The sequence below is a fragment of the Pogona vitticeps genome, chromosome 3, assembly GCF_051106095.1.
Source record: "Pogona vitticeps strain Pit_001003342236 chromosome 3, PviZW2.1, whole genome shotgun sequence".
NCBI lineage: Eukaryota > Metazoa > Chordata > Lepidosauria > Squamata > Agamidae > Pogona > Pogona vitticeps.
In genome coordinates, this window is record NC_135785.1 from 99,581,675 (window position 1) to 99,596,883 (window position 15,209).

The 15,209-nt window shown below is 41.6% G+C and overlaps 1 protein-coding gene across 3 annotated transcripts in view; it reads left to right on the forward strand.

Annotated features, from left to right (window-relative positions):
* The window catches only part of FAM13C (family with sequence similarity 13 member C), a 76,867-nt gene extending 61,757 nt beyond the window's left edge, over window positions 1-15,110 (forward strand). Inside the window, exons 11-15 of one of the 3 annotated variants that reach the window (XM_078390950.1) lie at window positions 1,747-1,830; window positions 7,614-7,709; window positions 9,592-9,788; window positions 10,268-10,369; window positions 13,443-15,110. In XM_078390950.1, coding sequence (XP_078247076.1) covers window positions 1,747-1,830; window positions 7,614-7,709; window positions 9,592-9,788; window positions 10,268-10,369; window positions 13,443-13,566 — 603 coding nt within the window. In that variant the 3' untranslated portion in view covers window positions 13,567-15,110. The remainder of the gene's footprint in view (window positions 1-1,746; window positions 1,831-7,613; window positions 7,710-9,591; window positions 9,789-10,267; window positions 10,370-13,442) is intronic. The other 2 variants (XM_078390951.1, XM_072995125.2) reach the window with 2 other exon arrangements.
* Window positions 15,111-15,209: the final 99 nt, after the last annotated feature.

Here is a 15,209-nt window from a genome sequence, read left to right on the forward strand (position 1 = left end):
ATTGCTATATATCTGAGAATATCACGTGAGAGAGTGGTGCCATTATCCACAATGACTTGGAAATAAGAAAGCTGGCAACAAAGTGGATCCCCAAACTTTTGACAACCGAACAAAAGAGGAAATGTGTGGTCATTGGTGGCTGTTTTGGAACATTTTGCAAGAAATGAGTCAGATTTCCTGGGCAAACTGGTAACTGGTGATGAGACATAGATCTACTGTTATGATCCTGAGACAAAGGAACAGTCTAAGGAATGGAGGCACAGTGGTTCCCCCAGGCCAAGGAAGTTTCGAGTGCAAAAGTAGGTGCAGAAGCAAATGACAACAGTTTTTTGGGATAAGAAGGGAGTTCTGTTGGTGGACTACCTCCAACAGGGTTCAACCATCAATGCAAAATATTACTGTGCTTTATGGACAAAGTTGAGGCAAAACATCAAGGAAAAACTTTGAGAAAAGCTCTCCAAAGGTGTCATCCTTTTGCATGACAACGCCTCGTTACACACTGCAGGTGAAACAATGGCAAAACTGACGTCCTTAGGCTTTCAGATGATGCCCCATCCACCCTATTCTCCCAACCTGGCTCCTTCTGACTATTATCTGTTCCCCAAACTCAAAAAACATCTAAAGGGACAACGATTTGGGAGTGTCCTGGAGGCAACTAATGCTGTAAATGAGTAGTTACACCAGCAGATGAAAGAATTTTATTTGCAGGGACTTAAGAAGCTGCAGGACAGATGTTGCAAGTGCATTGACCTCCTTGGGGGAATATGTCGAATAGTGTGGCAGTTACAGCTTTCTAGCTCAATTTTTTTCTAGGAAGGGCTCAATACCTATCAGCACCCCCTCGTACTTTACATTTCACTCCTTACAAAAAACCAAACAAAAAACCACTGAAGTAGTCAGACACAGTATATAGGCAGAATTACATCTTCTGCTTTGGAAACACACATCAAGAGATAGAAGGATGTTGTAGCAGGAAAGCAGGGGAGAGGATGATGATGATGATTACGCATTGCCTGTTTTCTGATGCTTCTCTGCTTCAAATTAGCCTTTCTCAAAAACTCTTTTGCATGAACAAGCAGCCGCTGGAGACTTTTCTTATGCATTTACACAGGAAATACGTGGTTCTTCCTAGAGGCCTCAGGAGAGAATAGCTGAAAACAACAGTGCATGTTCATTAAAAATCTCTCTTCTCTGTAGCCTGACCTCTGAGATTCCTTTGCGAAAGAGGTTTTGGAATAGATGGCTCTCCAGACCTTGTTGGACTTCCACTCCCATCAGATTCGGCAGGGGAGGATGAATGTTATAGTCCCACACTATCTGCTGGGCTGCAGATTCCCTGTTTCTGAGTCAAAGGATTAATTCACATGACAGTGTCTGAGTCAAGAGAGTCAATAAATTGTTACTTCAGCCTCAATATTTATGTGACAAAAGTGTCTGAATATACTTCACCGGTGGGGGGGGGGGTAAGATCATAAATTAATACATAATAGAAAAGATTCCTTATTTCACCATGTGTTTAGTTCTTTTCCTTTGAAAATAGTGCCCCCCCTTTTTTTTTTTGCTTTTGCCCTGTGTTCGCATTATAGCTAGTTAACATACAGTGGAAACCATTTCTATGGAAGATACTTTAGGGCTGGGAGTGGGGTGGGAAGAATACTAATTATATGCTTGGGTAATACATACATGGCCCTCTCTGAATTTACAACCTGATTCTTAATTGTTTTATACATAATTTTTTTTAAATAGGCTATGACAAAAAAGCAAATGGCTTTGGAAAAACTCAGTCTCCAGAAAAGCCTACTCTATTTTGAAAGTATTCATGGACGACCTGTAAGTATGCCTTGAAAAGACAGATAACCCCCTCAAAATCATCCATCACATATAAATTCCTTCAGTCAACCATCTGTGAGATTACTCATGTAACATGTGACAGTCAGGTGTTATAATCCATATTTCCTCTACCTCTTAAACTATGTAGCATATCATCCCTAACTAGCAGTGCCATACTGCTCGGGGATAATAGGAAACATAGTTCAAGATTTGGGAGGGCAGAATGTCAAGGAAAGCTGTAACCAACTTTTCAAAAAGTCTTTGGGGGTTCCTGAAGTGCAGTGACTGGGAACATATCCAAGGAGTGCCAATACCTAAGTACATTCAAGCCAGTTGAATTCCAGTGGCCTGTGGGAAACATGCAGCTAAATACTGTGCAGCTAAAATTAGATGCCAAACTGGGGAAAACCCACAACGTACATCACTTTCCATGGCTTCTGATAGTTTGCCACTGAATTGCAGCACTTAATGGCTACAGTGCATTTAGTGGGATTTTTTTTTTGAGTTGCCCCCAAGTGTTGGCACTACAGTTTACTGCTGAATTGCAGCAGCAGAAGCATGTTATGGTCTATGGTGGAGATGACCGAGGGAATTTCTCTCTTGATCCACCATGATTGCCCAGTGCTGCTTTAGTGTGACAAGGAAACCATTTCACATAATTCAGGAAGCTGCAAGTGCTTATGCAGCACAGCAGACACAGAAATGTAAACATTTCATTTCTCCATCAGTTTAAGATGTAAAAAATAGGATGACTTTTAATAAATGAAAGAAACATAGGTGACTGAGCAAAAAAAAAAAAAAATCTCCATCCATTTCTCCTTTTCCTTGATTACTCCTCCAGTTCATTTGCCTTGACAGTTCAAGTGGAGAACACATTCTGAACACTGTAAGTGGAAAAAGACAGGAGCGAGGGATCTCAATGGGCTAAGAGCCAAATTCTAGTCCTCAGACCCTAACTGTGTGGGGCACCAGGGCAGGAAATGGCCAAAACAGCTATTTTAAACGCCTGCCAAATAGGAAATATCTGCCCAAGAGTTCCAGCTTTTCTTTGGGGTTTCTGGGATGTGTGTGTAGTGGGAGAATAACTCCAAGACTCTTAAGGCAAAAACCACCACTCTTGGTGGGCAGATTTTTTTTTTTTTACTGAGGAGGGAGCTAAAGACTTAGTTGGAAACTGTGGACAGCTCCTGGCAGTCAGAAGAGCCAATCCTTCATGGACTAGTGTTGTGGTTCAGGATAAGAGAACCGAATGCTTGTATGTTCTTATTTACAAGTTCTGTTTAGCTCATCTGTATCCCCTTTCTAATTTCCTGTGGGTATCTTCACATTAGACACCTCTTTAAGGATTTTCTGCCTTATTGAGGCATTGTATTATCTATCTGAAATAAACAAGCAAGGAAGGAGCTCATTGCTCCTGTCCATTCTATTGCCACTCTTCACATGTGGTGAACAAGACTGAAGAGGAGAGCCTCCCTTACACGTGGAAGCCTCCTACTTGACCAAAAATCCTGATTTTTCACGATTCCTAATAGTTTGGAGAACATCCCAATATAAACCCAGCTTTTAGCTAGTCATTCAGGAAATGAAGGAGCCGGTGTACCTAGCACATTCCCGATCGTGCATCTGAACAGTGTTTTTTTTTTGACCTTTTGTTTATCCTAGAGAGCACAGTTCTATCTTTTGTCTTCTCCTAAGTGTGGGCTCTGTGTGTCTGTGCAGTTGCTGCCCATAATGTACACACTTCACATGTCAAACATAAAATGAAAGGGTTCCCAGTAGGAAGAGCAAATTTGTCTATACTTTTATATGTTTACCCCTAAATTAATTTTGTCCAGTTTCTGCATTTATCTACGGCTTTTAAACATCTGTGCAACAAAAGGCATGTTATTGCCCTTATTAAATGCTTCATTGAAATATATTTTCTAAAATTGTTATTTTCACAGTACACATTTTAGCCATTTTTTTAAAAAAAATCTGAGAATTCTGTTGAAAGATTCAGCAAAGTGTGAAATCTGGTGGATAACTTTTATTTAAAAGATATCCTGATTATTAACTTGGTGAGTCACTCTTGGTGGTAATAATGGAGTATTTTATTGTTCTATCATTCTTACACTATTTTATTGTTTGTATAATTTGATTGTGTTCAGCCTTATTGTATGTTTCAACTATTGTAAACCGTTTCGGTTTTGTTGATTTAATGAAAGGCAGTATAATATTGTTCTAAAATCAGTTCTGATCTGCTCATTTGTTTGGGAGAATGGAATTCCTCAACCATGCCTTGTTATCAGTTTAGATAGGGATGTCGGTCAAAAGGGCCTTAGAGCCAAAACTTCTCAATACTGTCCGAATGGTCTTTCCTACCCTGCTGGTGCTCGGGGGCTAAGTGTTATCATGAGTCCTTCTGTGAAAATTATTTGAGAAGTCTTGAGGGTAGGACATCAGCTTAATATGTTTAGCCATCAGGGTGAAGTTTTCATTCATGTGGTTTCATTGTTGGCTTGAATCTTTTCCTTAGCTATGCTGAAACGATATTCGCTCATATTGTGAGATGCAAGTGTATGTGGGTCTGAATGTCCATCGCGTTGACACTGATAGTCCCCATAGGCTCTAACTAAAGCAAGTGTTCCTGCCAGAGCTATGCTGCTCTTTTGGGTTGACAAGTCCTGCAGCTGCCAGAGGCAAAGCGTTGCCAAGATTGTGAGTCATGGCATTTGGGATTGCTAGCAGTGACGTTTTGCAGGAGCAGTGAATCTCTGACCCCATCATTCTAGTCAAGTATAGGGATTAATTTGAAGTAATTGTTTACCACCAGAAATTTATTTACCAACCTTTAAATGTATACAGAAGAAGCAATAGCATGAAGTGTAAAGCAAAATGTGAGAGTGACATGTTGCGTGAGCTGTACTATGGTACTATCAATTCTATGGAAATTTAAGGAAACGTATGGATTGTGACAAACACCCCTTTGTTCACATTGCATCATGTTGTGTGCCAAAGAAGAGGGGAGAGTATGTTGCTATACATTTCAACCTTGTAGACAGTATTATAGACAGTACAAAACATGACTTTCACAGTCTGTTCCACATTCCAAATACTGCTGTTTGGTTTTTTTAAAAATAAGAATTAAAAAATTATCCAATAAGTTCCTGGTTGGCAGCAAGTTAGATTTGTATTGGACTGCACGTCACAAATTTTGAGAAGGTTGGACAAATAGTTTTAAAGTCCTAATTGTTGTTCTGGAAAGGTTTCCCTGTGAACTTGTTTTTGATACAGGAGTTTTTTTTGGAGCAAGGTGGAGGTGGCGGCACATACTGAATAAAATGCTGCTACTTTTTCCTGAAATTGAAATGCTTTTATTTATTTAAAATTGTTGCTTAGCACAGTGGTTCTTAACCTTTTTGAAAGAAACGCCCCCTTGAGCCATTGAGGAAGTTATCATCGCCCCCCTCCCCACGGTGATGATATCTTATTTATTTATTTATTTATTTATTTATTTATTTATTTATTTATCTATCTATCTATCTATCTATCTATCTATCTATCTATCTATCTATCTATCTATCTATCTATCTATCTATCTATCTATCTATCTATCTATCTATCTATCTATCTATCTATCTATCTATCTATCTATCTATCTATCTATTTAAGACACGCATGACCCAGCTTTATATCTAGTTTAGTTTGCCTAAAATAAAAAATCACCATATTACATCTTTACCCTGATTCGGGCTCCCTTATTTCAATTTAGTTCTCCTTTTAATATATAGAATATACCCTTTTACAGATCCAGATGATAAATATAAACATGTTTCCAATATTAAGGGGCCCTTCCTTGTTTTCCCTTTTTTCATCTTTCTAGGTAATTCCCTCTCTGATTCCTCTTTTTTCATTCCCTGCTATATCTCTAAACATTCTGTCATCTTTCATGTCCTCTGAAACCATTTTGTAGTTCTGATTTATGTCCACTGACTCCTTTTGTACTTGATCTATCTTCAATGAGTCTTCCAGGCTGTTTTTGGTTAATTTTGCTGTTTTTTCCCCTTTGTCTTCCCCTGGTACTCTCCTCTGGTCCAAGACGGATGTTTCTCTTAGGTTAACTTTCTCAAGCTGCTGCTTGGTTTGGCATACATCATCTGTGATACTCCCATTTCCTTCCTTGTTGTTTCCTGTTGCTTGTGGACTATAGTCCTTCTGATGTTGATTAGATAATTTCGCCTCTTGATAATGAGATCTCACGGTCGTTAATATGTTTTGAAGTATAGATTTTATTTCATTCCAAAATTGTCCTTGTTGTGCCATTCTGTTTCTGCTGCCTAAATGCTTATAAACAGATATTCCAAATTTCCAGAGTCATTTCAAGAGTTCCGCTTTGGCTATGTAAAGTTGAACCAAATTCGACCCAAGGAACAGTTTTTGAAAAGTCCACTTTAGGGTTAATTCCAGCCAGAAGCTCACGAGGAAATAAACAGTTTTTCAGACTTAAGCAACAACAGTATATTCAAGGTCACATCTTCTGGGAATCATTCCAAATGCTCTGGATAGTCAAAACAATGTCCGCACTTAATTTGCAGGAAGGTCTCTTAAGCTTATAACGCCAGGTTGTAAATATTCTTAAAGTATAATTTAAAAAAGTTACTTTCTTCAGCTATCCCTCTCACCAGATTTTTTGCCGCTTTAAAAAGTTACTGAGATAAGATAGCAATTCTTTTTTTCCATATGTAGGGATACGTAGGCAATTAGTTGTAAAAAGATTCTCACCCGATGGAAAAACAGCGATGCCAGGTGCTGTTCCTTGCTTCTCTCAGCCGGCTGCCAGCGACTTGGAAGCTCGCCGAAGCTGCTTATTTCTGCCCGTTGGCTGATTAGGGAGTTTCCTGGATCAAACCGGGGTGGCCGCCGCCCCCTGTGATCAACAGGCTTTCTCCCCCAGTTCACCACCCCTCCAGGGTGGTTCTGACACCCTACGGTGTCCCAAAATGGGTCAGAATTCAGCCCAGGGGACAGAACTCTGCCCTCCTGCTGCTGTCTCGTCGCGACGTCAAGCCGGGAGTCCCCAGAGATTGCAGTCTTCCACTCTGGCATGTGTTTCACAGAACACGCATGCAACAGAGAAAGACTGAGCATGCGAGAGAGAGAGAAAGAAGACCCCCCTGCACACAGAGAGAGGAGCAATGGAGAAGGAGAGGGAGACAAAGAAAGAAGCCACAGAGAAGGGGAGGAGAGGCAAATAGATTAGACTATTGATGTCCTTCCATGAACTGTACTGTATATATTTTATGGTTGCCTAGACCTCCAGATTATTACTTGTACTGGAAATCTGAGTGTATTGTGTGTGCTTAAAAAACCTCTTGAAGGTGGGATATTGCTTTCTGTGTCCACAAATCAAAACATCAGGAAACAGCCTCACACTGCTTTGCAATATCATGCCTACATTGCCGGCAAGAAGGATGCTGAGCTTTATATGGCAAGGGCCAGCCTGAATGTTGGCAACAAAGCAAAGGAAAACAGGACTTTTCCCCATGTCACACCCAGATTATTTTATTCATGAGCTATCTACTTCTCACACAAACATAAAGCAATTGTCATGGCTGCTTTTTGACAATGGCAGTGTCAGACCATTTCATAAAGTTCTACACTGTGGATATAGGAACCGATGTCCCACATTCATAAAACATAGAGGGGGTTGTAGTTTTGTTTTGTTTTGTTTTGTGTTTTAAAAATTGAATTATCTCTGAACATTTTATGAAATGTTTACTCTGAACATTTTTGCTTTATTTCAGGTAAATAAGCAAGACAGGAGTCTGATGAAGCCACTTTATGAAAGATACAGAATTATCAAGCAGCTTCTGTCAACACCATCTTTGATTACAACCATTGTGAGTCTAAAAGTGATTGTGATATGTCTCATGTAGTGTCTGGAAGGCACAGTGCAAACTAACATTCCTCAGGATGGAAAAAAGAGAATGCTGTCACATTTGTAAAGCAGCTCTAAAGTCAGAATTAAAAGTATAGAATGGTAATAAATAATGCTGTGCCACATCTTTTCTTCTGTAGACAGGAGTAGTTTAAACAGCTCTGTATGTTAAGGCTGTTGCAGTGAACACCAACTCTGTATGCACGTGTCTTTAAACAACAGTAAACATCTGGGGAATCTGTTTGGTGGGTAGGCAAAAAAATAGTGTATTTCCACATTTAATGCACGGCATCAATCATAACACCATTGTTTTCCACAGGAGTGCAAATGAACCCTTTTCCACTTACATCTCTTTTGGAATAGAGAGTCATTGACCCTCCAGATGTTTTGGCCTACAATCTCCAAACTCCCTTATTGTTTTGTCATGCTGGATGGAATCCAACAACATCTGGAGAGCCACCAATTCTTCAGCTCTGCAATATTTGCAAGGATCCTTTCTAAGAAATAAACTGCTGAATTAAACATGATTTTACTTGAAAATAAACTTGCTTTGGACTGGGATGTTAGGCTTACTTGCTAACACTGTGGACAAACATTTGCATTCTGTTAGAGGGTGATCTCACAGGGATTGACAGATGAGAACTAATCTGGAGTGGAACATACTTGGAGACAGAGAAGGGAAGGATGAAAAGGACTGTGGCCATTGTACAGAATGAAGGACAATATGATTCAGTAGCCATTTGCACTGAAGCAGTGCCACTATGTGAACATAACTGGATACCTTCATTTAAAAAAAATAGTAAAGAGCACAATTGATTCTACTTCTGTCTGACTTTCTTCGTCATGTATGAATGCTATTAATTATGGAAACTCTGTGGAAGAAAAATGGAGTAGAGCTCAGGCAGCATACATTGATGCTGATACAGTTAGATATCCTAGAGCAGGGGTCTCCAAACTATGGCCCATGGGCCACATCCAGCAGTCCTTGCCTTTTTATCCAGCCCAGTGGGCGGGTGTGCACACACAAGCATTGTGCGTGTGTGTGGGAGCATATGCACAGTGCATCTTTCTTTGGCCCTCAAAAATGTGGAGCATATATGATGTGGCCTTCCTGCTGAAAAGTTTGGGGACCCCTGGCTTAGAGCAACACCGATATACTTGAATCCTTGAGTATGAGTCAGCATATTTGATCTGAGAGTCAATTGCACTCTCAGACTACAGTAGGATCATGATACCTGTGGGGAATTGGTTCCAAATCCCCCAGTGGATGCCAGAAAGCAAGCAAGGATAAATGAAGCACTCACTTCCAGTTTCCTTGGTGTCTGTGCATGGTTGAGAGAGTTAGCCCTGGCCCAGTCTTGCCATATCCCCTCTCTTGACAAAGGACTGGTTTTCCAGCCCTTCTGTTTTCAAGGGAGGCTTTCCTGAAACCAGCAACAGCTACCTTCCCTGTAAATGCAGCTTCTCGATTTTATTGGAAGTTGTCAGACCATGAATGCATTTCCATTAAGCCAACTGTATATATGAGCATAGTCTCTGGTCCCATCTAGTGGTAGCACATCTTGGGAATATGTATTTCTAGGTTTTATTTACTTTATTTTACTTTTTTCAGGTAGTGGATGAGTTAAAATGTGGGTACTGATCCTGTGGTTATGGTGGTCCTACTGTACTTTAAAAAAAATACACAAATCTCTTGTTTGCTCAAGCACCTCCTGTCCTCTGGAATCATCTCAATTACAATTTTGTACTGTAGATCTGATTTGTTGTGTTCTCTTTACCATTAATGTTCTATGATATGCATGCAGGGAACTAATCTGATGACCATACTTCCCTGTTCCAAACAGGAGGAGGAAGATTCTGATGATGATCGCTCCCAGAGTGCTGATGAATTATGTTCTGCTATGATGCTCCATTTGCCCACTGGTGAACATCTACATCATTCAGATGAGGACAAGGAGCCCACCTTTGTTTCCCCCCTGGATGAAAAGAAAGCAATCAAACAACCAGCTCTACCTATGTCCAATTTACATGAGGCTACTATGTGAGTGCTGACTTCACATTGATGAAATGTTAGAAAATCGCACGATGCACTGTTTTTGAGGAAGATGTAACAGACTGATTTCAAACAAGACTGTCCATGGAAGGAACAGGAAAAGCGAATCAGGGGGTTTTCCTGCCGTATTGTGAAGTGGTTCTGAGCTACCAATCAATGCAAGCTTATACACCTAATGTAATGCAACTTTTCTTACTTGCCTTGTGCAAGTACAAATCAAAATGCTGCTATAGCTAGGTGAGTTCAAATTGCTCTGTGCATTATTAGAACTATTAGTGACTACTGGGTTCAAGGTGAGTTAGGAAGATATCCACAGTGCTTTTGAGAAAGCGTGCTGCCTAATCCTGTGCTTTGGCACAGACCGTAAGAGGCAGTAGTAGTCAATGCAGCATGTATATGCCTGAGTCTGTGGTTTGCTACCTAACTTCAAACTATACAACCTTCAGATTCCAATTTTCTCTTTGCAGGCCTGTGCTGCTGGAACATCTCCGAGAAACAAGAGCTGACAAGAAAAGGCTAAGGAAAGTGCTACGAGAATTTGAGGAACAGTTCTTGAAACAAACAGGGAGGTAAGGCCCTGGCATGCATCATGTCTTATCTCAGCACTTCTGCAGTGTCAGTACTGACCTATAGCATCTTATAGTCCAACAAGTAAATCACTTACCTTTTTGCTTTAGGGTGCTTATTCCATGAATTGTGGCTGCACAAATCCAAGATTTGGCAGTACAGTGGTGCCTCACTTAACGATTGCCTCGCTTAACAAGGAAATCACTGTACGATTAGGTTTTTGCGATCGCTTTTGCTGATCGTCGGGTTTCAAAATGGCCGCCGGCTGAGGAAAATGGCCCCCGCTGTTTTCTAGAACGGCTTCTTCGCTTTACAGGCACCGAAAATGGCCGCCATATGGAGGATCTTCGCTGGACGAGCAGGTATTCAGCCCATTGGAACGCAGTGAACGGTTTTTAATGTGTTTCAGTGGGTTTTTTTATTTTGTTTGATGATGTTTTCGCTCTACAGCAATTTCGCTGGAACAAATTAACATCATCAAGCGAGGCACCACTGTACTTCCCAGCCTTCGGGTAGAAGAGTCCCCCCACCATGCCCCCCGTGCTCTGAGTTAAAACAGGAGTCCAATTTCACACTCATGTTCCTGAAAGGTTTACCAACAAAGTGTGTTAAGGATCTGGGGGATTTGTCCACAGTGGAGCCATCTGTAGTGAACAGCCCTGTTCCGTCACCACAGAACATTGAAGAAGGAGCCAATGAGTGGACGGAAGGTGGAGGCAAGAGGGGGAGGGAGCTGGATATAAAGACTGGTGGATGGAGTCTGAGGGAGATTCTGGTAGAGACTGAGTGAAATTTCCAGACACTTTCAAGAGTTAGAGATCTGTAAGAGTCTAGATGGAAATAGAGGGTTAAAAGAATTTTAAAGTGATATCAGATTTGATTCAAATGTAAGTGATTAGCAGCCGGTGATTTATCTATTGAATATTATTTATATCTTAACTTCCCTGATCTAATAAATGACTTAAGTTTTAAAAGCGCATATATCTCCATGATTATATGGTATTAAAGCAGTAATACCTGGTGGCAGTGAAGAAAGAAGAAGAGTGAGAACCTTGTGAAAGCCTGGGGGGAATAGGGGCTTCAGAGGAGATCGCCACACCATCTACCCTAATTGGAAGAAGGGGTGGGGGTCCACATCAGCAGTTCAATCTGGGGTGCCATCAGCAGCTGCCATTGTGTGCATGCGGGGAGGGGCCTCTTTTGGGTCTCCCAACATATTCAAGCCTTTACTTCCATCTCTCAGCATTCCATCCTGGATTGGAAGTGCAGCACTGCAAATACTTTGGGGAGTTAATGCCCTAATCATCCTGTGAGAACATTTGTACACCATTTGTCAGTGAGAGCAGCTCTTGACCTATTGGAAGGACCACAAGAGTGACCATAGACCTGACCAGGCTGATCACAAGTGATCCAAGTCAGCTGTATCACATTTTTCCTTTTAAGAAGAAAAATCAGAGAGCTGAACTGAGGCAGCAATAGCTCAGCATAAAAAAGCACTTTCCCTCTTGATCGTGTTCCCTCTTGATGTGCCACATCCTTCCCTCCTCACCTTCTCCCAGAAATAAACAAATCCTCACTACAGAGAAGAAGAAAAAAAGAAGCTCCAGGTAAAAGGAAGGGCCTTAGATCTCTCCACTGATTAGGAGTGATGCACATATAGCATCTTTTTTTTTTTTTAAAGAATTGAGAAAAAGATACCCTAACCAGCCCTGATGGGAAAGGAAACTTCATGAATCTCTCCCAGTTCAGAGCAAGCTCTGAGACTGTTGCTTTTTGCATCAAAACCACATACTGCTTGATATTGTATTTTTGTCTCCTAAGGTAAGCTGTAGTTTTAGAAGAGGTAGTTGTGTTAGTCTGTGATAGCATATCAGGCAAAAATAAAAAATGAAGGCAAAGACCTGGTGGTATCTTAAAGACTCACTGCTATATTTGAAGGTGAGCTTTCGTGGACAAGTCCACTTCTTCAGATCTCTTCTTTGAGGCAAGGAGATGAGGTATATCTGGAAGAATAAAAATAGTGTATGTCTGTGGGGAGGGATGTGTTCTCCTATTCCTCCTTTGACTTTTGAACATACAGTGGTGCCCCTCATGACGACGATAATCCGTCCCATTGAAATAGCTGTTTAGCGAAATTGTCGTCATGCAAAAACCCTTTCCCCATTGGAATGCATTGCAACCCGGTATAATGCGTTCCAATGGGGAAAATACCTCCTTGTCTAGCGAAGATCGCCCATAGGAAGCCATTTTGTGAGCACCGATCAGCTGTAAAAATGGCTGCCTTGTGAAGCATGGGTCTGGAAAACACAGTGCAGCCATTTTGTGAAGCTGAAAAAATTGTCATCTTGCGAACAAACGGTTCGTAAAGCATGGACCTAATCAACGTCCAGCAAAAATCCCCCATTGGAATGACTGTTTCGCGAATAGCTATAGCGATCGCAAAAAGTCATCATTATGCGGATTCGTCATTTAGTGGGGTCGTCGTCTTGCGAGGTACCACTGTACTTCTTTCAGTCATGTTCCTTAACATCTTGCCTCACTACCCTGTTTTGGTTTTGTCATCTAAGGCAGAGGTTGTCAACCCCCGGTCCGCGGCCTGGTGCCCATCCGTAGCCTGAGCCGGACCCGGCTGCAGAGACAGACCTCCCATCCCCTCCACATGCACTCCTCTCCACACAGCTGCTTTGTGCACGCGCATGCGTGCCAGCACTGGCGTGCACTCCCCCATCCCTTCATGCATGTGCGCATGCGAAGGGGTGTGCGCGCAGGCGGGCGGGCATGCAGGAGCTCCTGCTGCACGAAGGGGTGGGGGAGCACTCCTGGGGGGTGGGTGCATGCTCCCCCACCACTTCACGCATGTGCCAAGAGTGCGTGAGGGCGGGGGAGCCCACCTTCCTCAGAGGCTCAGCCGGTCCGCAGTCCCAAAAAGGTTGGGGACCGCTGATCTAAGGCAACCAGTAGCTGGAAGGAAGAAACGAAGGAGCAAAGCACAAAGGTCCTGGTTTTGCTCCAGGAGAGAAATATTTTGTGAATCCTTATTCCTTTGTCACTAAAGTGTTGGTGTTCATTTTGCAGGACCCCCCAAAAGGAAGACCGCATCCCCATGTCAGAGGAGTATTTGGAGTACAAGCATATTAAAGCCAAGCTTCGGCTACTGGAGGTTCTCATCAGCAAGCAGGATGTCTCAAAAACCCTATGAAGCCAGTGACTTGCAATAGTAAAATTCCCTGGTGGGGAAAAAACAAGAGAGAGAATGAGAGAGAGAATTACACAGGTCTGGTTCTTTCTGCACAATGATTTGACATCTTGAAATTCTGATGCACTTTATTAATGTTATACCACTGCAGGTGAGCAATTTTGTGCGCGTGCAGGTGTGAGAGAGATTGAAACACATGTGTGAATTCAGGCAGTGGGAATGACTGAATGGAAGGATGGTTTTTCCCTGTGAGTTGTCTCCTGGAGCTGGACCCAGCGTTCATTCTGATAGGCTTTCCCTGTGCTTTGCCACAGAAAAGCATATGTTTAGTGAGCTGTGTTGGTGGTGGCTCGTTTCTTCTAAAGTTCTACTAGGATTTTTTCTCCTGCAAATGCAGTCACGACAACTATACTGAATATAGTGAATGGATGGAGCAACCTTGAAACAAGTTGTCCCCTTCCCCCCCTTCCCCCCCCAGGCCCATCCTTTGCTCATATTGGGAAGATGATCACTCAGTCTTTCCATAAATGAAATACAGAGGACGTGTGTAGGAAGGCATATTTTTTTGAAGCCGTACAGTACATCCAGGCTTCAGGCTGCTACCCATCTTGTGCTAGTGGACTCTTGATGTTCTGTTTGTCAAGAAACAGGAACAAACAGTCTAAATTCCCCAGTTTAATGGAGATTCCTACTTACCTAGAATGCCTACCACATCCTGTGTGATGTCAGAGCTGGGACAGAAGTGAGCAGGCAATATAATTATTCATACAGACACCTCATAACACAGAGATGAGCAACCTTTCGCCATTTCACTTCATTAGTTGTGCTGGCTTTGATTAAAGAGAGTTGAAATCCAAAATATCTAGGGGAGATGTTAGAGGTTCTCCAGTCCATCCATTGCACAGGTCTGGGTAAAATAAAAACATGCATTAAAATTATTAGACAATGCAATATAGTGATTAAGCTGTAATTAAAATATAAATTTTCAAGTGGAGAAGTCTAGACTTTTAAGGTATAAATTATGTAGAAGTCCTGGGTGAATGAAAGGTTTCTCAGCTCTTTCTCAAAAAATCATAAAAGATGGTACCATGCGAACTCTTTTAGACAATCAGTTCAGTAACTAGGATGCCATTGGCAAAACTTCCCCTTCCTTATTTAATTTGGAAGGATCACTCATAGCTGGGCCTCTGAATGGGATCTTAAGGCTTGGATAATTAATTTTTCCATGTATAAAACTATACTTTAGACTAAAAATTGAGGGTCATCTTATACACGCCTCTGGAACAACCTACCTCCGGAGATTCGTGCGGCCCCCTCACTGGGTACCTTTAAAAACCAACTAAAAATGTGGATGTTTCAGCAGACCTTCCCCCCAGTTAATCCCTGATGTTTTCCTTCCCTTTTTCCCCTACTGTTCGTTTTCCATCTTATTGAATTTGTTTATTGTTCATTATGTTAATAATTTTATATTCAATTGTGTATTTTATGTGTATTTTATTTACGTTGTAAGCCGCCTAGAGTGGTCATAACTGACCAGATAGGAGGGAGGGATATATATATATATATAAAGGGGAAAGCAGGGATCAAATTGTTCAGGCAGGGCTTTGATCCCTGCTTTCCCCTCCACTTGCTGATCCTTAGCAAAA